Here is a 24,048-nt window from a genome sequence, read left to right as displayed (position 1 = left end):
CTCACGCCTACATCTCTGCGATAGGTATTCTTCCTCCCCCTTGGAATTGAATAGTCAGTCAGCAGGAAGACAAGAAAAGCATGGCAAAGCATAAAGGTTTATTTCTTTCTCTCCGATAGGTAGAAAATCAGTGAAGTTGCCCTTTAAAGTGTTGATTATGTTAAGAACTCAGTTAAGAAATAATTGGGGAACAAGGAATGCTTACATGTTCTTAATGTTTGAGGTGTTTGACTTTGTATTTCATGTTTGAATTCTCTTCCTCATCCTTTAACACATAGAAAAGTTGTACTCTATCATAGGTGATGGGTGGCTATCACAGACTTCCACTTGCTTGAATACATTTTGACTTTTTCCTGCAGAACGGGGACTGAAGCTTGAAGTGTGTGCATTTTTGTGCATGATAGGGGTCTTGAATTGTGACTTGTCCTATAAAGTGGCTGCTTGTGCCTCCACTCTGTGGATCAGTGCTTGGTTAATGCTCCATTTATTTACTTCTTTCTCTCTCTCACACACACACACACACACACACACACTGACAGGGTGATTGATTGAATAAACAGCTGTCAGTAGTTGGAGATAACCTCACTAGCATCACACTGCTGTCTTTCAGACAGACATGCGCGTGCGGTTGGGTCCCAAGAGTAAAAGCCGCATTACACATGATGACACACAGTCACACACACATAGAGGGATCATCGGATGACCATTTATCAGTGTATGTTCAAAACCAGGCAGTTGGTGATTTATTATTTGTAGATTGTTTTCACTTTCACAAATTCTTCAAAAATTCCATTCACATTTCTTTTTAATTTAGAGGCTCCAATCTTTTCCCAGTCACAGTATGGAAGAATATTTAGTGCATGTAGGAACAGTCACAGTGCTTTTGTGTGACTGAAGTGTCCTGCTTATGTAAAATAAATGCATCTTTCAATTTACATGCCTTTCTTCCCCGCAGTGCAACATAGATTCATTCTCACACAAATATTTTGAGTCACTTGACTTAAACAGGCAGCAAACGCATCTACACACACGCTCACACCTTTCCCCTCTCCACTCCTCTATCCGGCCATCTCTTCTTCCCTCCTCTCCACCGCGCCGACATTTCATTTGCTTTTCTAAAAGTGACAACCCCAGGGAGTGAGGGGAGGGAGGGAGGGATAGTGAAAGAGCCTGGTGATGAGTTTTGAGCAGGGCGTGGAGGAGTGCTATTTAAAAGCGCCATGCATCACTGTCAGGGAGTGAGAACGCACAGACGCGCACACACATATACGCGGTAAAACAGACACAGGAAATGCACACATGCACAGAGTAGCTCAACACAGCCTGGGTGGCAAACTGAAGTTGACCCCCGTTCCATTTCATCAAATGTAATCTGAATGAGCCACACAGCCTCATCTATTTTACACACACACACACATAGAGAGAGAGCTAGTGATCAGCCTAGTGTCTAGCCTGCTTAAATCACAGCTCACTTAAGAAAAACCCATATCACCTCACTGGGAGATGCACACACAAGTCCCATTTGTGTTAATGCTGCCCCTAGTTTTGGGCTTTAGGGCTCATATCTGCCATTATGGAGATGATGGCTTTACGGGGGCCTCTCACCTCACCTTGCGCTGGTCGGAGAGAAGAGAGGGGAGAGTCGAAATGAAGGCTGACACCTCGGCGGGATTTATTTGATTGTAGATGCGAGGTGGTGTCTTTCTGGAGAGGGGGGGAATAAGGGGGGCATGAGACAGGAGGAGGAGGCCCGGACCCTCAGGCTAAGTGAAAAGAAGAAGTGGAGAGGATGATGGGGTGAAGGGAAAAGGGAAAGGGAAAGGAAAAGAGAAATAAAAAGGAAAGGGTAGGTGGAGGTGGGGGCCAGGAATGGCCCTTTCCCTTTCTGTGAATCAAATCAAATTCCCCTTATCGCACATTATTTGAAGAGGTTATCGGGCGCGGTAATGCGGCTACACGCCGAGCCGCGGCTGAGAGATTTCCTTGTTTACCAATGTTGGCGGGTGTTATAGCTAACTGGCCGGGCGTGAGGCAAAAGGGGAGGGAGTAAAAAAGTGAGGAAGCGTAGGAGGGGAAGATGGGAAAAGAGGGGTAGCGGGCATAAACACTTGATGCATGTCAGAAAACTCATTTAGGGGAACAACAAGGTAGAGGAAATGGATGTGTGTGTGTGTGTGTGTGTGTGTGTGTGTGTGTGTGTGTGTGTGTGTGTGTGTGTGTGTGTGTGTGTGTGTGTATGCTCACACAAGGAGAAGACAGTTGTTCAAGGACAGAAAAACAGCCTCTACATGTAGACACTTTGTAATTCCATTTGGGAAATGTGCTTGTGTTTTTTGCAAGTGTGTGCACGTTGCAGTAGATGTGTGTGTGTGTGGGTGGCAGCAGCAAACATATTGTGCGCGTGCCAGCTCATAAATCTAGCCCTCCTCTTTTCTGACTCTTACTGTTGTGCTTATATCCAGTTTACATGCTCAGCGCTCATTAGCTGATTGTGTGTATAATTTACAAGTTCATTTAATCCCTCGCAGCAGATTTTAAAAGATAGAAAATACAAAAAGTTTGCAGCCAGTCGAACATTTCTTTCAGTTGAACTGCATGAGGACAAATTCAAAGCAAAAAGTTGGATAAATTTGCTGATTTCTAAAACACAGTAAACACTTATTTTACAGCAGGGAGGGATTTTTGTAATGGTTTCAACTATAGTTCAACATACACCAATCTCCTGCGTTCTGAGAGGAAAGATGATAAAAGCGGAGGGATGACACACACTACAGGTCATTAAATGGGATTTGGACCCACAGTGTTGTGAGTACATGCTTTGCCTCTTAGCCCATTGAGCCATGAGGACACCCCAAATGGTTTTTTATCTCTGGTCCCATTGAGAGCGAGTACTGAGCTGACAATCCCTGTCCTCTCTGGAGGTGGCCTTTTACCTTAGCTCATTGTAGTCGCTGACTGGGAGCCTGCGCTATCTAGCATCTATTGATTCCCACTTCATCTGGACCAAAGCAACAGAGGGAGATGGGCGAGAGACGCTGAGAGACAGAGAGACAGAAGGTGTGTGTGTGTGTGTGTGTGTGTGTGTGTGTGCAGCAGAGGAGGAAGAATGTTTAAAAAGAATGGTGCTTTAAGTGTTAAAAGGGATTTGGTTCATGATGAATGGTGTTTGATGGATTCCATCAGCCACTGCCGAAAGAGGAGCTCCTGAATATACACACACACACACACACACACACACACACACAAATATAGATAGATAGATAGATAGATAGATAGATAGATAGATAGATAGATAGATAGATAGATAGATAGAAGGAAAGGAAGAATATAAGAATATAGGATGGAACAAAGGATGAAAGTGAAACAGAGTAATATCAGGCAAAGAAATGATGGAAAGCAAAAAGAAGCGTCCTCGTCTTTGCTCTCTACTCTTCCATATGATCTAGCTCTCTCCTCCTGACCATCTGGTGTCTATAATTGCCTGTCTAGTTGTGTGTGTGTGTGTGTGTGTGTGTCATTATTAAAATATATAGGAGTATTAAAGCCTAATCAAGGACATATTAGATGTGAAATGTGAATTATTTGTGCTTTTGTTTGCTTTTTGTTTTTGATCAATTTCAAGCATATTTTAAGCTGTATTTGGTCCAGATTATGTCACATTTAACCTTAATTATAGTACTACGGAGATCAAAGATGAACTGTAAATGCATAGCATTTTTTATAGGGAGGCCAGACTGTGGCATAAAGTAAAAGACACATTTAGAAAATGGTGGTGTTTTCACGATTTAAACACCTTTTCATATATAGTAATTAATGTGTTTATATATAATAATATGTGTTTATTCAGTGTTACAGATGTCAAATACTTTACATACTCTAAAATAATATTATAATGAGGAAGTTAACTTTTTATTTCCCTTATGGTCTCGACCTGTCAAAGGAATGATAGGAAAATTTATGATTTGACAAATTCATACAGTTAAATGAGAACTTAGTGATGCTCCAGATGAAGATAGACCAGCCAAACTATACAGTACTATACGTGTCAGTGCTCTAGCAGCCAGTAAATAAATCAGACAGCAGATACAAAATGTCACTGGATATGCTCCCTGCCAGCTGGGAGACATAGTGCTTTGTGACGTGAACAAAAGCCAGTGAGCACCATTAAGTGGATCTGGTGACAGAGAAGCAAAGGAGGAAGGTTGGCGAAAGAGGAGAGAGTGATGGAGGGAGGGATCAGGTGGAAAAAAGGGAATGAGATAGGGATCAGGTGAGAGGAACAAAGGGGTGAAATCAAGATTAGGGGAGATGCAGGGGGTGAGGAATAGGGTGAGGTAGTAAGACAGAATAAGGGAGGGAGGGACAGAGAGAGAAGGGAAAGGAAGTCGGAGAAAGAGAGATGAGACTATCCATCTTGGCACATTAGAAGGGATCAGGCCTACACTCCATCATGGCTGTCAGAGAGATGTACACCACGTCTCTCCTCTCTTCCATCCATGCATCCATCCACCCCTCGTTCGCCCTGCCGGAAGGTATTTCACTGAAGAATCTCAACACTAAAAAGTCCTGTCAGGCCTATTTCCTTGTTATTGTCCGGCCCTCCCCTCTCTTCACTCCCTCCTCTGCCCCCACCTGCTCTGACTTGGGTGGCTTCCCTCTGCTCCCTGGGATTAAATGCGCCCATCTTGCGCTGCAGGCAGTCTGCGGGGTCCAAAGCAGGACATGTGGGGAGCGTGTATGGATGTGTGTGTGTTACCCCAACATTAATCATCTTTAAGGCGCTGACAAGCCTGGTGTGCGACATCACATCAACAACCCCTCCTTACGCCCTTCTCCCCCTCCTCTCCTCTCGTCTTCTTCTTCTTCTCCCCTGGATTTATCTGTTCGCTCACCTCTCCCCATCACTCACCTCCCTCCGGGAGTGTTTGACAAAGAGAGCAAAAGAAAAGCAGAAGGGAAAAAGAAAAGAGAATTAAAAGAGGGTGGGAATTTGAAGAAGGGATGAGACGCAGTAGCAGCAAACCAGTTGGTAAAAAGAAGAGAGATTTGAAGATTTGGTTTTCAGTTTGCATGTATTTACATTAATTTTAATATTACAAAGACAAGTAAAAATTCACATTCATACACAGAAAATCCCCCAAAATAAAAACATTCAAAAGAAAATCAAATGCAGAAAAGAAAACAGGGAGTGTAAAAAAACAAACAAGAAAAACTCCCCATACTCTGGCCTAACAAAAGCCTGAAAATAATAATCAAGAGTAGATATTTGTTTGTGTGAATGTCTATATGTGTGTGTGCGTACGTCTCCGCCCCCAAGTGTGTGTTTACCTGTAGAATAGAGAGCGGCATCAGCTGCTGACAGGGATTGGATCTTTCTTTGTTTGCTGTGGCGGATGGTGACGGCTTCAGCGAGACTCAAATTATCTTGTCAAAGCAATAAAGGGTAGAAGGGTGTGTGGGGGGGGGGGGGGGGGGGGGGGTTGAGATGGTGAAACAAGGTGAGGATGACAGAAGGGAGAGAGGAGGTGGAGGAGACAATAAGGCAGTAAAGAAAAAGAAGAAGAAAAAGGAAAGACAGGGGTGAGAGAAACATAGCTAAACAGAGATGAGGAGAAGGAGGGAGAATGGAAAAGAGAAGAAATAAAGGTGCGTAGGAAGTGTAAGAAAGGAAAAAGAGAGATGAAGAAAGAAATAATGAAAGAGGAGATGGGAGATAGATGAAAGAGAAGGAGAACGAAATGAAACAAATAAATGGTTGGTAGGGAGCAGAAAATTAGAAATGGATGAGGCTGGAGAGAATGAGCGTGAAAGGGATGGTGTGGTAAAAGAAAGGGGGAGAGAGAGAGGCAGAGAGCGAGAGAACACAGAGGGAGAGAGAGTAATCGATTACCCATTTTTCAAAGTCACTTAACGTGTCCAGTGCTGTGGGCTCTGTTAAGTAGCGGTGCAGGAGAATGCGAGGCCGGTATGCACACACACGCTCTGAGACAGGGGGAGAGGGAGGGAAGAGATAAGGTATGTGTGTGTGTGTGTGTGTGTGTGTGTGTGTGTGTGTGTGTGTGTCGCTGGTTGTCTCTTGATGAGTCCTCTTGCAGGAAACTGTTCTGACAGACCAGTACGTGAGCAAGGATACGTGTCCTCGGAGGGCTTTGAGTGCACGTGTATTCATACGTGTGTGTGTGTAAAGGGGAGAAACAGCAAAAACAAGACAGACAGGGAGTCCTCTCGGTCTCGGTCCGCTCGGCCGTCTTGTTGCTGTGGTGACAAGCAGTCTAAACGGGATATCCTGGCTGATTGTTCCCGGGCTAAAAAAAAAAAAAAAAAGCCCATTTGATTGGCTAAATACAGGAAATTCAGGAAGTGTCCTCCAGCATTAAGCACTGAGACACTTTCAATAGATGATATTTTTAGCTCACTCAGACTCAAAGGTAAACTTGAAGAAGTAGGATGTGTAGTACTATACATACAAACACGCACGCTGCTTCACAGAATGCACACTTTGCACAACGCATAGCACCCAAATGACACACACATACACATGCACAAACACAGACACACACACACACTCGCACACAGGTGGGCCCCACCTTGTGCCCTGCTGATCAAGGACAATGAAGTGAGTTAGTGTTGGCAGACTCTATACAGCATTATCTCATCCAGGGCTGACACTTCTTTAAATCTGCTTTGACCTCAGATGAATGCTGCACAATGGAGACTGTACAGCACTATATTACTTTTAGTGTGTGTGCGTCTGTGCAAAGCTGACGTATAACACTCAGGCGGTTGTGGGTGTAATTTGATTGAGTACAATTACAGCTTAATCCACAGTGGTTGCAAGAATACACAAAAAGTTTCTTGGACAAGAAGTCCTGCTGCAGCTTGATGCTGCATCCTGTGTATGTGGGTGTCACAGTCACACACACAAACACACACACACACGCTGATGTTTTTTTTTTTCTTTTTGTCTCCAGGTAAAAAGAAGATGTCCCTGTATGACAGCCAGGCTCCAGTCTGTCCCATCTGCCAGGTACTGCTCAGGCCTGGAGAGCTACAAGAACACATGGAGACAGAGATTGAGAGGCTAGCTACCATATGCCTCAGGTAAACTTTTGTCACGCCTGTTTCTCTCACTGTCTCTCTTCCACACACACACACACACAGACACACAAACAAAGGTTAAACTGTATCCAGTGATGCTGTAGGTATGTGAGAGCAGAGAGCAAGAGGACACTTAGGGGGTTCAGGATTGTTTATTATATTATATATATATATTCTATTAAGACCAAATCCTTCAAAAATCCCAAACTGTTCCCAAACTGGGAAAATAGGTCATTTTCATTAAGTAGATTTTACACTCAGTTTAACTCAGTGGTGTATTTCCCAAGCCTAAATGTATGACAACAAATAAGCGCATTTCCCAGAAATGTACATTGACATTCAAAGCTGAATGTTGAAAAAGATAAAAGACAAATTAATTTAATGTCGTCTGAATGCTAATGTAGCCCAAAAGGTAAACAAGACTTTTACGAGTCAGTAGTGTGAGGGCTGAGCTTTAACTCACTTTTTATGTCAGGCTAACTGACCCATATTATTTCATAGCAGATATTTTGGTGCCATAAAAGCATAGAAGGCAGAGGCACGCTGTCGACATAACGCTAAGTGTTTCCTACGGGGATTAGGATACACACCTGTGACCCCAAGTTCACTGTCGGCCCCTTCTTCTCCTCCTGGCAGTTGCACGAGCTGTTTTACGGTGGATAAATCAACTCCGAGCCCTTTTAACGATGGGACACAGCCATTAGGATCCATATTTCACCTGGCCGTGTGTACGTGTGTGTTTTGTGTGTGTGTGTGTTTGTGTACGTATGTGTGTGGGTGCGTCTGTGTTTGACCCGGTGTCCACCTAAGCGGCCCAGCTTTATGATAGTCCCCATTAACCTGGAGGGACAGGGCAGCAGATAGCGTCACCCCACGTGGAAATCACACTTCATTTACCCCAGTTTACACCTCCTATAGCCTTTCTGCTGTATGTCTGTGTCCATGCACCAGTCCTCCTCAGTCATCCTCTCCTTCTTTGTGCTGTCATCTTACTGTTTTCCTGTTCTTCTTCTTCATCTCTGCATCCTACCTTTTCCTCCTAGTCTCCCTCTGTCTCTTTGTCTACTCTCTTTCCTCATTACGGCTTTACATTTTCCCCAAAACTTTGTTTTCACTCTTTCTTCTAATCTGATTTTGTTACTGCTTCATCAAAACCCAATTTTCTGGTTCTAGAGGCTTTAACCTAAGATTTTTAAATCAGCTTTATCCCTTAGGCTAAAGCAGTGACCTGTGATAAACCCATTGTCCTCAGCCAGTAAGTCAACATGTGTAATTCTTCCTGGCTTTGTGAGGAGGAAGGGATGTATATGGAAACAGCAAGCAGGTTTGCAGAGAAAGTTCAGTCGAAACATAGAGACAGATTTGTATAGATTTACTTACCTTCAAAATTATTGGAAAGAATCTTTGACAATGGGGAAAACTTCAAGGAAGAAAAAAGAAATAAAGGCAAAAAAGCCAAAGGAGAAGTTACGTGTCTACCCAAATGTAATCACGTCAGTCTGGGAATTGAACTGATGACTTTTTCTTTACATTGTTTAGTAAAATTTTAATAATAATCCATAAAGCTTAATGAAATAGAATAGAATAGAATAGAATAGAATAGAATAGAATAGAATAGAATAGAACAGAATAGAAAGAGCAGTGACTGTCAGCCGTACATCACTGAGTGATATGGTGAGATGGTACGTTTCAATAATAATAGTAATAGTAATACAATAATAAAGTAGTCTGCCCTTCCCTCTGAGGGTCTGAGAGACTGCAAAAGCCCCCCCACACACACACACACACGGTTATTCAAAAAAATAACGTCATCCCCGGGTGAGATGGGATGATGGCTAACGTCACGGCTGGCTGATTTAGCTACTCACCATTAAACCATCGACATGCACACGAGAAAAAAAAATCATAAATGGAGGTCGAGCAAGGAGAGAGAGAATCAGTGGACTCAGTGATACATTTTTAAGAAATTTTGAGAGAACTGTTCCTTTATATGCACACAGCACACAGAACATCACAATGTGACTTTGTGTGTTTGTGCGTTGTCGACAGAATGTGTGCAGAAGATAAGAGGAAGCGCTGTGTGTGTGTGTGTGTGAAATAGAATGTGTTGGGTTTTGTGATATAACACAAACACACACTCACACACACACACACTATATCTCCTCTCTGTCTCTGCATGGAAGCAGCCATCATTGAAAGTGACAGTGGGAATTTGGTCCAATTTGTAGTAAATCTGCCTTTAATGATGACCAGCGCCAGCTGAATGAAAGAGCTGTGGGTATGGAAACGAAGGTGTGTGTGTGTGTGCGAGTGTATGTGTCTGAGAAGTGTGTGTGCGCCACATCTGCCTGGTCTCCTCTATAAATATCTCTCTGCCTGTGTTTCACTTTGTTTTCTACTTCGACTCCTTTCCTTTCTCATGTTCTCCCTACACCTGGGTATGTGTTAGTGTGTGTGTGTGTGTGTGTGTGTGTGTGTCAACTGCCCTCTCTTATGACTGTGAGCCCTGTTGCTTGTTCACAGGCCACAGCTTGTCATATGGACATGGACACACATACACACAAACAGTTGAGCAAATGGAAATATATCATGGCCCGAACACATCAGGTGGCTCAAGGGTGCAAAGTAATCTACATACCCCATCGCCCCTCCTCTCCATAGCCCCCCGCCTTCTCCCCCTCATCTTCCTCTATATTCAATTTGCCTCCTCTAGAGAAAGACCTACATTTGAAGCAGACTACACAGAAAAGCAAAAAACAATCAGTACCCTCAGGTTTGCACCATCCCAATGCCAAAGCGTGTTTGGTGTGGAGTTAGGTGGCATAGAGGTCACCAACAAAAATGGCACATTTGACCTATCATCCGATCCCCTGTACGACTACTCTGAGTTTCTGATCTCACAGGTTCTTGCCTGTCCGTTAGGTTAAGCTATTCAACGAGAATAGTGTGTGATGCGGTGGGACAGTGTGGTGGAAGACCCGTTTGAAGCAGCGACATGCCCTCAACTGTCTCCCCGTGTTCACACACATGCCTCATTACCACAACACATTTTAAATAGCTTTCATTCCTCCCTTCCTTCCTTTTTTTTCCCCCGTGTCTGCCTCCGTGTTTGTTTCACTTTGCTGTGCTGCTCATTTCCACACTCTTCTCCTTGCTTTGACATGGCAGGCCGCTGGAATTTCCAGCCCCATAACCCACGCCATCAAAAATTCATAGAACCAGGCAAACAGACGCGTTGAGCTGTGAGAAGAGACAGCGGCCCACCAACTCTCTCTTTCTTTCTTTCTCCCATTTTCTGTCCTCTTTCATCTTTCCCTCGCCCGATCTCTCTCTTTATGTTGTCTTCTCTTCCTTCCTCTCCACATCTCACCTCACATTTCATCTTCTACCTTTTTTTCTCCCTCCCTCCCCTTCTCTCTCTCCTTTCAGCTCTCTATCACCCATTCTGTCATTGTAGCAATTTTCTCCCATCGAGGCAGGCATGCGACTGCTGTCCTCTCCCGCTCTCTCTTCCTCTCATTCTCTCCCTCTCCCTCCTTCTCTTGTCGCTGTTTGACACTGTCAACAAGCAGGTAGAGGTGGCTGTTGTTGTTGATGCCGCTGCAGAGGTTCCAGGTAATGAATAAAAGAGAGATAGAGGCAGGAGGCGAGAGAGATGACAGAGACAGAGATAGAAAAGGGGTAAGAGAGGTGTGGAGCCGGGGATGGGGTTGGGGGGGGGGGGGGTGTTGGCAGATTCCCCTGCATTACACGGCAGCTTGACTGTGTCACCCATGTTTATTCTCTTTGTTGGTGGAGGTGAGGCCTGCTGTTCGTGTTTCACACTAAACAAGCACACTCACTCACACACATGCAGACACACACAGCAGCAGCAAGACAATCTACAGATACTTATGCACAGCGACAGATACACACAGAGCACAGACGCAGTAATGACTACTTTCAAAAAGTATTAGATAGATAGATAGATAGATAGATAGATAGATAGATAGATAGATAGATAGATAGATAGATAGATAGATAGATAGATAGATTATCATCACTAACCCTCTCCATCTCTTTGCAGCTGGGCATCATATGTCACTGGTCATGTATTTTGCCTAATTTGCTCTTCTTGTGCCTTCTTGTGCAGCACTTTGTCCTTCCTCAGATAAGTGTCCTATAAATTAGGTTTCTTATTTTTATTATCTACCCATTCATCCATTGAAAAAGGAAATCCCTTGTCTACCACGGCATGCTGTCAGATTAGAGGTTGCGCTCAATTCAGTTTCAGGCACCTGTCTTTCCTTGGTTTGCCTCTGTCTGTCTGTCAGTGTGTGTGTGTGTGTGTGTGTATAATGTGTGTGTTTTTGTGTGTGCACGCGTGCCTCTGTGTCCAACAGGGTCTGGAGTGCTAACAGGGTCTCAAAGCAACATGACAACCCTGTCTCGCATTGTCAACGTCAAGTCTTGTCTCAACACTTTGAATGGCTTGGAGAAATGTATCTCTGTTTCGGGTGAAAGTCAGAGAGAGGCTGAGAGAAAGAGGAGAGAAAGGAAGGAGGGAAAAAGGAAAAGAGGGCAACAACAAATGGAGGAACAACAGATTATCTGAGAGTGTGAATTGAGTGTGTTTTATGTATTGGCAGAACAGTCGGACAAGGCATTTGTATTTAACATAGTTTTAATTTCCATCTCCAATGTAAAATATTACACAAATGCATTCATGCGAGTGCTGGAAGATGCCTTTGAATCTCTCTAAAATTTTACCGCTCACTCCTCCTTTCTGCCTGTGCCCGCCGTTCCCCCCACCCCACCCCACCCCTTCTTCCCTATAATGTTTACAAGGCAGCTGATTGTCCTCCACATATTTCAGAGTCAAAGTGACCGCAGGGCAGACTGCACTGACAAATCAAATCAATGCAAAATCAGCAAATCCTTGTGTATGTGTGTGTGTGTGTGTGTGTGTGTGAGAGAGAGAGATACAAAAAGCTGGAGAATGATTGCCTCAATAAAAGAAATACCTCCTAACTGCTCAGTTTTCATTAAATGAAGAAGAAGAAAAGGTGTGGATAAAGGCTAAAAGAGAATGGAAGGCTGGTGAATGACATGTTAGTGTAAAGTTCTCAAATAATCATATCAGAGAACTCAAAGCAGACATGTAACACTAAATCCCTCTTTTGTTGTATTTCCCTGCAGTAAGAACCCTTCACCTAAGGATGTAGCAGCCACTCCAGGAACCCCCAAGGTGAGAAGAACCTCAGTTTCTAATTCTTTTTATTTCTTTTTGCTCTTTTCCTCTGTCCTCGTCTCCAACTCATGTTCAATTTTTGCTCTTTGCTGAAGGTGCATTGCATAGGATTTAGTGTTATCTTGCAGATTCCAGCTTTTTTAGCTGTTTTTCATGCTAATACAAGCTAATATGGATAATATAGCAAAGGGCTTTTACTCTAGTTGTTTGATCTGATGCAGGTCTAAAACCAGGACAGACAACACAGAAAGTTATGCAAAATTTTCTCTATACAGCCAGTGTTTGGTTTGTCCATTCTGGGCTACCATAGAGACATGGTGGATCTGCTCCTTGGGCAGCTATAAAAGGCTCAGTCCAAGCTACTGAAAACGCTATAATTCGAATACCATATTCCATTACTGCTATAAAAAAAAATGACATATTGCACCTTTAATCACAGAAATATCAAATTCTGCTAATCAAGAAGCACTGCAAAGTAATGCCGAAACAAAAAGAAAGGACATTCTGAAGTGGAATTTTTTCTTGTCTTGATATCAGAGCTGCTATTCTGATGTATCTGTTCCTCTCTGCTGCACTAAGAAGAAATCCCTACACTATAGGTCTCTGTCATCATGCACACACACACACACACACACACAAGCACACACACATGCACACACAGAAGTACCAGTCTCTCGCCGCCCAACAGGCAGCAGGGCCAAGAAGCACTGTACTGTGATTGTTCCAATTAGGGAGACGGAGAGAAAAGACAAGAGAAAAGACAGATAAAGTCAAAACGTAGGAAGACAGATTCAACATTCCATCAAGTAGCACTCCCTTACAGCATCTGCCTCCACTAACTCATCTGAACCCATCCCCAGCTGCCAGAATGAGATTTATTTTTTTTACAGTAAAAGAGAAAGAGACCTTTTCACATCCTGAACATGTTCTCTAGATAGCAGCTTTAATAGAAAAGTCCATGTCTCATTTCAGAGGGCTTTGAATACGCTGTTGAGGCTGCAGATGGACTTGATAAAATCAAGAAAGACACAGAGGCAGTGATGGTTTTGTGATGACAATCGACTTGTTTAAAAGAAAACTACTTCACAGGTTACTTCCAAACCACAGGACTTTGTTATTTCTTATTTTCTGAAATTCAAATAATCTAAAATCTTGTGATTGTTTTCCTTGTTTTTTTTTTTAATGATCAATCTCTGACCTGCATTGCTCAAAAACATGATGGCTTCCTTTTCTCTGCAGCTTTTTTCCCCATTTCCTACTGATTTTCTTGCATGGTTCCCTGTTAATGGGTTTTTTTGTAGATTCTGATGCATATTTGTGGTTTTGGCCATGTGAGTAATATGAATTAAATCTACCTAGCCTAGATACTGTAAAAGCATAATCTTACAAACAGTAAGATTAAGCTTTGCTGCCTCTGCATTATCACATGCTATAAACTCTTTATAATGGGAAGTACCATTGGAATTCTTCCCCAGTCAAGAGCTAATGAAGATTTTAGATTGTGTAATTTACAGTATTAACCAATATTAATAAAGTGACTTTATTAAACATGGCTGAAAAAACATGTAATTGACTAGCACCTACCTCGGCTCTGTATTGGTGTTTCCTGAAAGGACCCTAAAGCAATCAGGTGCTTCATCATTTCCATGTTTGTTGTTTTTCTAACTAAAGATCATGTGAAACTCAGATGCTCCTCCATAGAAAAAAATATATCTGATATGCACATGGAGCACCAGAATAATCCTGGTGATCATTCCTGCACACCTATAGGTGCCGACCTGGGCTTAGAGCTGCACTCACAGCACCGTGGGTGGGCTTGTACTTGAGAAAGGCAGGCAGAGCAGGGTTGAGGGGTGAACACAGGCCTTCCCCTGCGGCCGTGACTGCGCATCACGTCGCTGTTGTTTAGTATTCAGCGGCAGGCCATGGAGAATGGAGAAGGCCAGTTTGAAGCACATGGGCCTGTTGTTGTCGTCTCCTATCCGGTATGCACCCCCCACCCCTGGTAGAACAGAGATTAACCCAACGCACCTTCTTACGAGTTCAGCCCACTTGCGAGGATAAGTTGGAGAAAGGTGAAAAACGTGATATCTGCAGATCCACACACTTTTGGAAACACACACACACACACACACATCCATGTTGGATATCACACCACTTCACACGCATGTGAAAAGGCTTTGACAAACACGTTTTTCCTCTTCGCCTCTCTGCATGTACTTCCCATTGATTTGCAAGTATGGAAAAAAACATTTGAACATGTTCAACATTCAGATATACAAAACACATTTTAGCATCTTCGACATCAAATTAAGAGTTAAAATTTCTCTGCAATCATGTTTCAATCTCAAGATTCGCCCAACTTTAACTGGTTGGTTTAAAAGACCAAAATTTCAATAGAAGATCTTCATTTATAATCTCTGCGTAGAATACAGTTAAATGTCATATTCCAATGATTTAACTTAAGCATATTCCCAGAACGCCCCAGGTAAATGATTCCTGACCTTTTTAAACCTGGATATAAGAGGGGAAAAAAAGACCACACACACACACACACACACACACACACATAAAAGCACCATGCATAATGTCCAATTTACTGTGGCAGCACTGGAGGTTGCTCATTTCTCACATATTATTATTACATTACTGCTGTCGAGCACTTAAGCCTCTGCTCTGCCCCTTTCCACTTGATTAATAGGAGACGACTGTAAATACAAATATTTCATAGCTGCCTTGTAAAAAAAGAGCAGCAGCACATGCACACATAAAAACATAAGCACACACACGCAGACTGCTAGATCTCTATCAGGACTAAACCCTGGAAAAAAATGATATTGCCTTTTCATTACTCCTCTTTCTTTCTATTTCACATCTTTCTCTACTTGCTTCTTGTTCAATTGAAGAATTCCCTAGACTGTCTTTGTCACAGAGTGGGTTAGGAGATGATATTGTTTTATACATACACAAGAAAAAGTATGTGAACCTTTTGGAATTTCATGGTTTTCTGTGGTCTGATGTTTATCTAAGTCAAGAGTATTGACAAATATAATATGCGTAAAGTAATTAAACCAAAACAATTTTTATCTTTTAGGTCTTTATTGAGAACAACTATAAAAACTTCATAGTGCTAGTGGGAAAAGTATGTGAACCCTTGGAATTAGTTATTGGTAACCCCACTTAGCAGCAATAACCTCAACCAGGCGGTTCATGTAGTTGTGGAGCGACTTGCACAGGAGGAATTTTAGCCCATTCCTTCTGGCAGAACTCCATATTCTTTGGATGTCTCATGTGTGTGGCTCTCTTAAAGTCGTTCCATTGCATTTCTTTTTTGGGTTGAGATCTGAGCTCTGATTTGGCCACTCCAAAAGGCGAAGTTTTGGGTCATTGTCCTGTTGCAACACCCAACTTCTACAGAGTTTCAGCTAACGTACAGACATTGTCACATTATCCTGAATGATTTTTTTGAAACACTTGGGAAAACACATCTTTCCCGTATCACTGCAATGCAGGTCCAAATCATGATGTTTCCTCCACCATACCTTACAGTTGGGATGATGTTTTCATGATGATATGCAGTGACCTTTTTACAACAGGTGTAGTGCTGTGTGTTTCATCAGTCTACAAAACCTTTTGACAATACTGCTGTGGAGTGTCAATGTGCCCTTTGGCAAACTTCAGGTTGGCAGCAATGTTCTTTTTAGTAAGCAGTGGCTTCCTTCATGGTGTCCTGCCCTAGATACCATGCTAGTTCAATGTTTTACCAACTGTAGACTCATGAACACAGCCAGTTCCAATGATGCTTTTAAATCTTTGGCGGTCACTCTGGGGTGTTTCTTTACCTCATTGATGAGTGTTCGTTGTACTACTTAGGGTCATTTTGAGTTGAGTTGGTCACCCACTTGGTAGAGTAGTCACAGTCCCACAGTGTCTCACTTTGTATATTGTTTGCCTAACTGGTGACTAATAAATATTCTTTTTTGACAATCAGTTTGTAACCCTTTCCAGCTTTATGTAAACCATCAATTCTTGATCGTAGATCCTCCGAAAGCCTCTTTTGGTGAGGCATGGCTCACTAAATGTATTCTACTTGTGCAGAGCAAGCTAAAAGATTTCGAGTGTTTTTTGTCAGTCAAAGTAGCTCTAGTCCACACCCTTAAAATTGTTTTCTTAACTTATGCTAACACCTGACTCCCATTTGCTTTTTTGAGGTCTTTATTCAAAAGGTTCACATACTTTTTCTATTGTGAGGTTTTTGTGGTTGTTCTCAATAAAGACATGAAAGATCAGAATTTTTTTGTGTTATTACTTTAGGCACATTATGTTTGATACTAATTAATACTCTTGACTTTTATGCAGAAAACCGTAGGTTCACACACTTTTTCTTGCCACTGTATGTGCGTGTGTGTGTCTAAGAAAGGCAAAGCATGTGTGCAAATTGTTGTGAGACAGATTTATGGACAGGCAGTGTCCCATAATGTCAGTTACTCTACCTCCTTTTCAGATGTTTACTGTTCCTCTGCTTTATTCCTCATCTTCCTCCTTCCTCTCTGTTCTCCATTCTCTCGTTCTTACCTAACTCCTCTTAACATCTCATAAACATTAACTCTAATCAGTGGAAGGGATTTTATAGACAAAGTCAGGCATTTTACAGTCATCATCAATGACATGTTGCTCTCAGCATCTGTGGCAAAAACGCTGTTACTCTCCAAGGGTAACATTTCCGCATCCTTGGTTTTGTTTTTTCTGTACAGAAGGTCTGCTGTAATACGATCTGCTGTAAGTTTTAATTTAAATATTAGAAAGCTTCTCTTTTTGATAGTTGTTCATTTGATATATATAAAACAAGGTGTAAAAAAAGTTATATTACTTCATGTGGCTGCAGTTTTCCAACATTTTACAGTCTAATCATGCATGTTTTTTCCTTTGCTCTTTTACTGCTTTCATCTCCTTCTCTTTGAGACAATGACAATGACAATCCAGCCTCTGCTTTGTCTTTCTCTTTATCTGTCACAATTGCTTTCAATTGCTCATGTCAAACATCTGCAGGTCTCAGATCTTCTTCACCTTTGAACAACAACAGCTACAACAAAAAAAAAACACCTTCATATTATTACACTTGTCTTGATGCACAATTAACCGTCTCAGCCTCAGCTACAAATTAATCATTCTTCAGAAATAAATATATCTGAATAAAATATTGTTTTTCTAGCTGGTATATGAATGAACTTTTGCAAAACCTAAAAACCAAAGAAGAGGCTATGATAATTGTGACTATTGTCAAGCCAAGTGAAGGCATACCATGCATTCAGCAATTTTCCATTCAATTCTTTTTTTATTCAATTAAATTTTATTTTGTATAGCACTGGAGAGAAAAACTCCCTTTAAAGGTAGAAACCTCCAGCAGAACCAGACAGGAAACAAAAGATGGAAACAGTTCCTTAAGTTTGTCAACAGTGTTTTCAGAAAAACATCTACTGTAGTGGAACTTTTTTCTTAGGTGAAGTAAAGTTTAGTACAGTAAATTCAAATCTTATTTTCATTTCAGTCATTTAGCAGACGCTTTTATCTAAAGCAACTTACATATATCAGTACAATGGTAGACAGGGTGAGCGTGAGGAGGTCTTGCCTAAGGACCCCTACTGGAGATAGGCCAGTGCTGGGATTGAACCCTGGTCTCCCACATGGGAGATGGTGATGTTACCACTACACTAACCAGCCGCTTATTTTTTTCACATTTTGAGTAAAGCCAATTCAGTCTATTGTTCTCAGTGAATTGAATGCAGTATAGAGACAGTTATCATCAACATCTACATTTGTGGGTTTTGGTAGTTTTGGGGGCGTAACGGCAGTGAGAAAACTGCTGAGTTTCCTTTCAAAAATGTTTTTTTAACCATCATTACTCTTGCCTGTTTCCTGTTTATTGATTATTCTCATGTAGCTGTCACACAATGACTGGTGCAGGTGTAATCTTTGGTGATAATACAACATTATCATCTGCATAGAGGCAACATTTCATTTATCTCTCCCTCTCTCTTTCCAGTCGATGCTATTGTCGGTGCACATCAAGCGTGAGGGAGAGTCTCCTGTGGTCTCGCCCATGTCCTCTGAAGACGCCCACCACTCCGACAGATACCAGGTCACATACACAGGGGCACACACACACACACACACACACACACACACACACACACACACACACAAACAGAAAGCTTGTTGTTAATTCTCCATCTTTTTGCTTAGTCATTTCACAATTAATTAAATGTATCCTGTCACATAATATCAAAGGCTGAATATTATGCATGATAGCCTTTAGCACGGTATCCATTCAGTGATGTGAGGGATGACCAAAAGAACTGCAATCATTATAATCATGAAATGCACGCTTTGTAAGGTATCATTATGTGCAGTCAATCATACGTGAGAATTCTCAGTGGCCATGGTATAATGGTAAATAAAAAACATAGACATTGCATATTCCCTAGTCAAATGAATGTTTTCAGTCTTTAAATTGAGGTATTTTTTTGCAGGTATTCAATTCACAAGGACTAAGTCACAGTCCAAAAAACTTACTCAAAAAATAGTAAAGCAGACTTCAAACTTCTCCTCCTAAAATTCTACTTCCATTAAGTTAGATGTCAAAATAAATATAAATATGAATGCAAGCACATTCTCAGCACTGCTCTTTTGGCAACAATATTGACGCAGGTAATAACAACTGTATTAACAACGCAGCATATGACAAATTGTGAATGTCCTTAATTATGACATATGGAAAGCAGTACAGCAGAGTATGATGCTAGATTTAGGTTTTTATATCATGTCAGCAGTTAAGTTGCCCAACAGACCAATCTCCTTAAATCTCCGGTGTATTTAAAGCCTCCCTGACTGCTTTTATGTCTTATATTCATCAAAGTTTGTTCGGGTAATTCTTCTGGTCGTGATGTATCTCTGGGTTAAGTGGGTTTACCCCCTCACACCATAAAATAAGAACTATTAAGTCCATACAGACGTTACATCCATACGTTACGGATGACACAGCTCATAAAGACCTTATAGCAATAAAGTAGATTTTCTCATTAAGTGAAACTGCTGAAATCACCTTATATTATACAAATGATTAAGTCAATGGTGACTCTTTTTACCACCCGGGAAGTGTAGCATAATGACAGACTTTGCCACCTCCTCTCTGCCTGTCAGTCAGTCTCAGTGCTCTTCTCCTCGTTGCCTCTTCCCTGCTTTTAAAAACCTGACCTACCTGCAGCCATTCAGTGAGTGTATCAGAGCTCAAGTGCTGCTAGGGAGGAGAAAGGTGAGTGAGAAGATGATTGGAAGTGTAGAACAGAAGGAGGAGGGCTGGTGCTCACTGATGGACGATGAGCGGATGGTGAGAGGACTGAACCGCTGCCTACTCACTGTTGCCGTGTCAAAGACAGGGCATTTATAACTGCAACTGGGGATGCTTTAGTCAGCACACTGAATCCCAGTAGACCTGAGGCGTACATTCTGAGTGGAGATGACCTCACTTAATTTATTTGATAATAGTATACTTTGAATTTTAAGACCATTACTTTAATGATACAGTGAATTTAGCAAAGACATGCTGAATTACCAAATTCACACAATCCACAGTTGCCAGTGGTAAAAAATATTGAAATGAATAGATTTATTGCACATTTACTGTGCAGAAGTACAGTGCAGTGGTAGTATTACATTTTCTACATTTTTTATTATTTTAGACTTCAACAACACTACTTTGTAGAAGAAAACTTTAACGTTTTACTTTAAGTGTTAGGACTTTGAAAGGTACTTACTTAAAAACATATGGTGAGCTTGTAAGAAGGTAAAATCTAGGTAAGGCAGAAGTTATGATCATGAAATAAAGGAAGGTCCAAAATATAACAAAATACAACATTTTCACAAATGTCGTGAGAGTCGCAAAGAGGCTCAAGCACTGGACTTAAGACAGATGTAAGACAAGTATATCAAAAGCGCAACATTGATGATGTAGTTAAAAGTAGGTCCACCTCAACCATTTGCAGTAGCAATATTCTACATCAGCATTCGTGAGTGTTTTACACCCAGTTATCAGTGACATGTTTTGTTATAGTGCTCTTTAAGTAAGTACTGAAGGCCTGAATATGGTTGTATAAAAAATTTGGGTTTTTTTGTTTTGTTTTTTTTAATTTCTTAAAAACTGCAAATAATCTGTTGCACACAGGAAAAAGTGCATGTACATGTAGCCTTTCATAAATATGTGAAGAAACCATTAGAAAACCATAAACAACACTTTAGAAATAAAAGTAGAGAATGTCTATCAAGCTTATTAAAATCCTTATCATTAGTTTATAAAGATAAGTTTCATATTTCCTCATTTTTGTATTAGTATATGGACCTGCTAATACAATAACTAATAGTTACATGAGCTGTACAACCCCTGTACATCTGGTAGGCACTATGGGAAACACCATTCATAAAAATGAGACCCGCTGCTCCCCCCTAGTGGCCCCTGTCCGGAACAACAGGTGACGTTTCCGTATTTCCGTCTCTAGCGCGTCACGTGATCACAACAAGCCAACATGGCGTCGGGCAGAAGTAGTGTTCGCTCATACGAGCGCCACTTTCAATCCTTTTCCATCACTGATAAATTCTAGGTCCAAGCTTTAGTTTGCTGTGATGAACAGTGTCTGGAAAGATACTCGGACAGTTTGCAGCAGTTAGTTTTAGCTGCCGTAGAAGGAGCTGTGGCAGAAACCTGACAGTCATGGAGGAGGTGGAAAACAAGAGAGAAGTACGTCTTGTTGATCCCAGTGCCCCTTCTGAACAGTAGACAAGCTTTGAGCATCCAAAGCAATCTCATTGTGAAAAGTCATATTTGTACGTGTAACTGTTCAATAATGTTTCTTTAGTGTCTAATGTACATTTCCTCCCTGTTTTTTCCCCTCTGCCTGCAGACATTTTTACGAGTTCGGGCAAACAGGCAAACAAGATTGAATGGTATGTACAAAAAACGTCTCATCTCCTGAGTGATATTTAATATTGCTTATTAACATGCATCAGGAACTGATTATATTTAAATGCCCTATATGCGGTAGTTAATGTTGCTGATCTCTGTAGTTTTTGATGATTTCTGGTAAAACACTGTACAGAGAAGAAAGAGTGAACTGAAAAATATGTTGTAATAAAGTTAAGTTAGTTGTAATTTAGGTTGGAGTACATTTCCAGCATTTAGGCATAAATACAGTAATAAATTATCAAAATAAATCCTCATCATCATAGATTACAATATGATGTCACCAGTTTTATGGTGAAGGGTTAAAATGTGTTTGTCAGAGAATATGACTGCAGTGTGTTTGGGGGTCAAGTTATGTTGACCTCTCATTCAGGATTGATGATGTCGTATGACACCTGTGGTTTTTGTGACGATCAGCCAATAGAATGGCACAAAAGTACACACTCAGTATGTGGAAAGTACTTATGTCCCTCTGTAGAATACAAGCACATTATACATTATACATAAATGTGTTATTTTCACTGTAAATAGGCAATTTATTTATCATTTACACCTGCAGTTGTTTACATTAGGGAGAAATGGCATAATGTGGGAAACAGGCTGAAAATAGTAGAGTTTTCAAAATCTAGATCCACTCTTTAAGGATTCTGGAAATACATTTAGAGTGGTTTTGTCAAAAATTTCAAAATTCAATGCTCAGTTTCCGATTGACAGCAAACTCTCCCGTCTCCCTGAAGCTGCAGTATACGCATACATTTTTTTCCTTAAGTTTTAAAATATAGTATTTAGTAACTTGCTCCCCTAAAACGTTCATATGCATCATTCAGTTTTGACATGACACGACACGTTAGGAGAAGAGCAGCTGTAAATGATACACTTAATGGCAGCTGAACTCCATTTAGCTGCTTCGGTTTCAGGGCACTGATGCTGCACATGCTGGCTTACTGTCACACCTTACTGGAACATTTTAATAAAACAGGGCTATTGTTAATAATAATAATGTTTCTTATTGTGAGCCTATGACAAGAGCCAATAAAGACTTAGTTTCTCTTTGCCATTTATGTTGAACTAGGAATCTTTCTCATGTGGGGTTTAGCAGCAGAGGGAGGGGGCAGAGATCCCTGCCGGACGTAATTAGTAGCTTTTTCCCTTCTCAATTAAACAGTGCTCCCCTCGATTAGTGCCAGGGGAGAACTGGCGAGGAGCTGTTTGTCGTTTGAAACCTCCGATTCTCACTCCCTCCATCTTCCTTCCCTTGCAATTATGGTCTATCACCTTATCTCCTCTTGCTCCTCTTGCTCCTCTTCCTCTCCTTCCATCTCTCAGCACAGTGGTCCCTCTTGGCCTCTGCTGCTTTCCCAGCCAGCTAAAAATTAATGTCCCCGCGCGCCATTTGCAGTTAAGAAAAAACGACAGAGACTTGGGGGCGCAATGACGGCTGTTCTGCTCTGTTAAATTTCTAATTAAGTGTGTGTGTGTGTGTGTGTGTGTGTGTGTGTGTGTGTGTGTGTGTGTGGTGTGGTGGGGTGGGGTAGGGTAGGGTAGGGCAGGGAAGGGGGGCGGTGACAGAAGCATGGGAGGAGGGGAAGAAGAAACAAGGAGAGGTGTGGCATGGCTGTAGAAAATGGAAAAAGGAGACTGAGATCATTACATCTGGCTCTTGTCATTTGTTTCTTGCCACATTTCATAAGGAGACTGAAGAGACCATATTACCTTTAGTCAGTGAACATTCATTTAACATAAATATCACTTAGGGCTTTTTGAAGTTCTTTCTCTCAGTTAGACAGTCGTCTAGGGAAAACATCAATGACTATGATCATTCACAACTAGTTTGACATTAAAAATGTGTCTGTCTTTTTGAATGTCTCCCCTGTTTCCAGCCCGTATAGGCAAGATGAAGAGGAGGAAGCCGGAGGAGGGGGGGCAGGTATGTCCGCTGTGCAGTGCCCCATTGGCTGGGAGCGAGGAGGAGATGAGTAGACATGTGGAACAATGCCTGATCCAGGTAGTACAATCAAGGCCCCGAATCCTGCCTACCGCCAGTCGGACAGCCTATCAACCCTTTACTTCCAGTCACCTCTTTACTTCCTGTAGTTGCTGTCCAATCACATTGTGCTGTAGTCTAGATATTTAACTAATAGCAACTGTAGTTTCTCTAGATATCAACTTCTCACTGTTTTTGTGATAGCAGTCCTACTTTCACATCATATGGGAGTAACTGTTTGAATGATTTGTAAATAAAACAAATACCTGAGGTTATATTGCTAAAAGATTTTCATTTTCTACTAAAGACACACAAATGGGTTGAGTTCATGCTTGACAGCAAACTAGATGTTCTAAAGCTCTACATGAAATTGAGTCCAAGGAAAATAACCAGTTGTCTACTTTGTTGTCACAGCTGTTTCAATTTGCTGCACTTACATACACTAAATTTGTACAGCTTACCACTCTGTAGATAACATTAACATACACAAATCACATCACAGGTAACATCTGTGGTTTATCCCATATGAGATGACTGCATCATATCCATTGGCTCCTATATGAGCCCAACTATCATATCCGTAGTTTAGGGTCTGTTTGACCTTTCTCAAAGTAGATGTAGTCTGAAGTCACTCTCTTTCTTTCTATTTTTTTTTAAATTGTCAGTCAGTGACAGCCTTTCCTATTGGAGTTTGCCACCACTTCTCTTTGTATCGATGTTCGT

At 41.5% G+C, this 24,048-nt stretch overlaps 1 protein-coding gene across 3 annotated transcripts in view; it reads left to right on the top strand.

Moving 5' to 3' along the window:
* rnf220a (ring finger protein 220a) overlaps nucleotides 1-24,048 on the top strand; it is a 139,492-nt gene that overhangs the window by 93,612 nt on the left and 21,832 nt on the right. For 2 of the 3 annotated variants that reach the window (XM_026374346.2, XM_026374347.2), the window contains exons 3-7: nucleotides 6,972-7,101; nucleotides 12,277-12,325; nucleotides 18,372-18,467; nucleotides 21,283-21,325; nucleotides 23,222-23,346. In XM_026374346.2, the coding sequence (XP_026230131.1) occupies nucleotides 6,972-7,101; nucleotides 12,277-12,325; nucleotides 18,372-18,467; nucleotides 21,283-21,325; nucleotides 23,222-23,346 (443 nt within the window). Of the gene's footprint in view, nucleotides 1-6,971; nucleotides 7,102-12,276; nucleotides 12,326-18,371; nucleotides 18,468-20,894; nucleotides 21,120-21,282; nucleotides 21,326-23,221; nucleotides 23,347-24,048 lie in introns of those variants that run through there. The other variant, XM_026374348.1, reaches the window with a different exon arrangement.

This window comes from Anabas testudineus, chromosome 17, assembly GCF_900324465.2.
Source record: "Anabas testudineus chromosome 17, fAnaTes1.2, whole genome shotgun sequence".
In the NCBI taxonomy this organism is placed as follows: Eukaryota; Metazoa; Chordata; class Actinopteri; order Anabantiformes; family Anabantidae; genus Anabas; species Anabas testudineus.
Note: the sequence above shows the minus strand (reverse complement) of the source record. Positions and strands in the feature narration are given on the sequence as shown.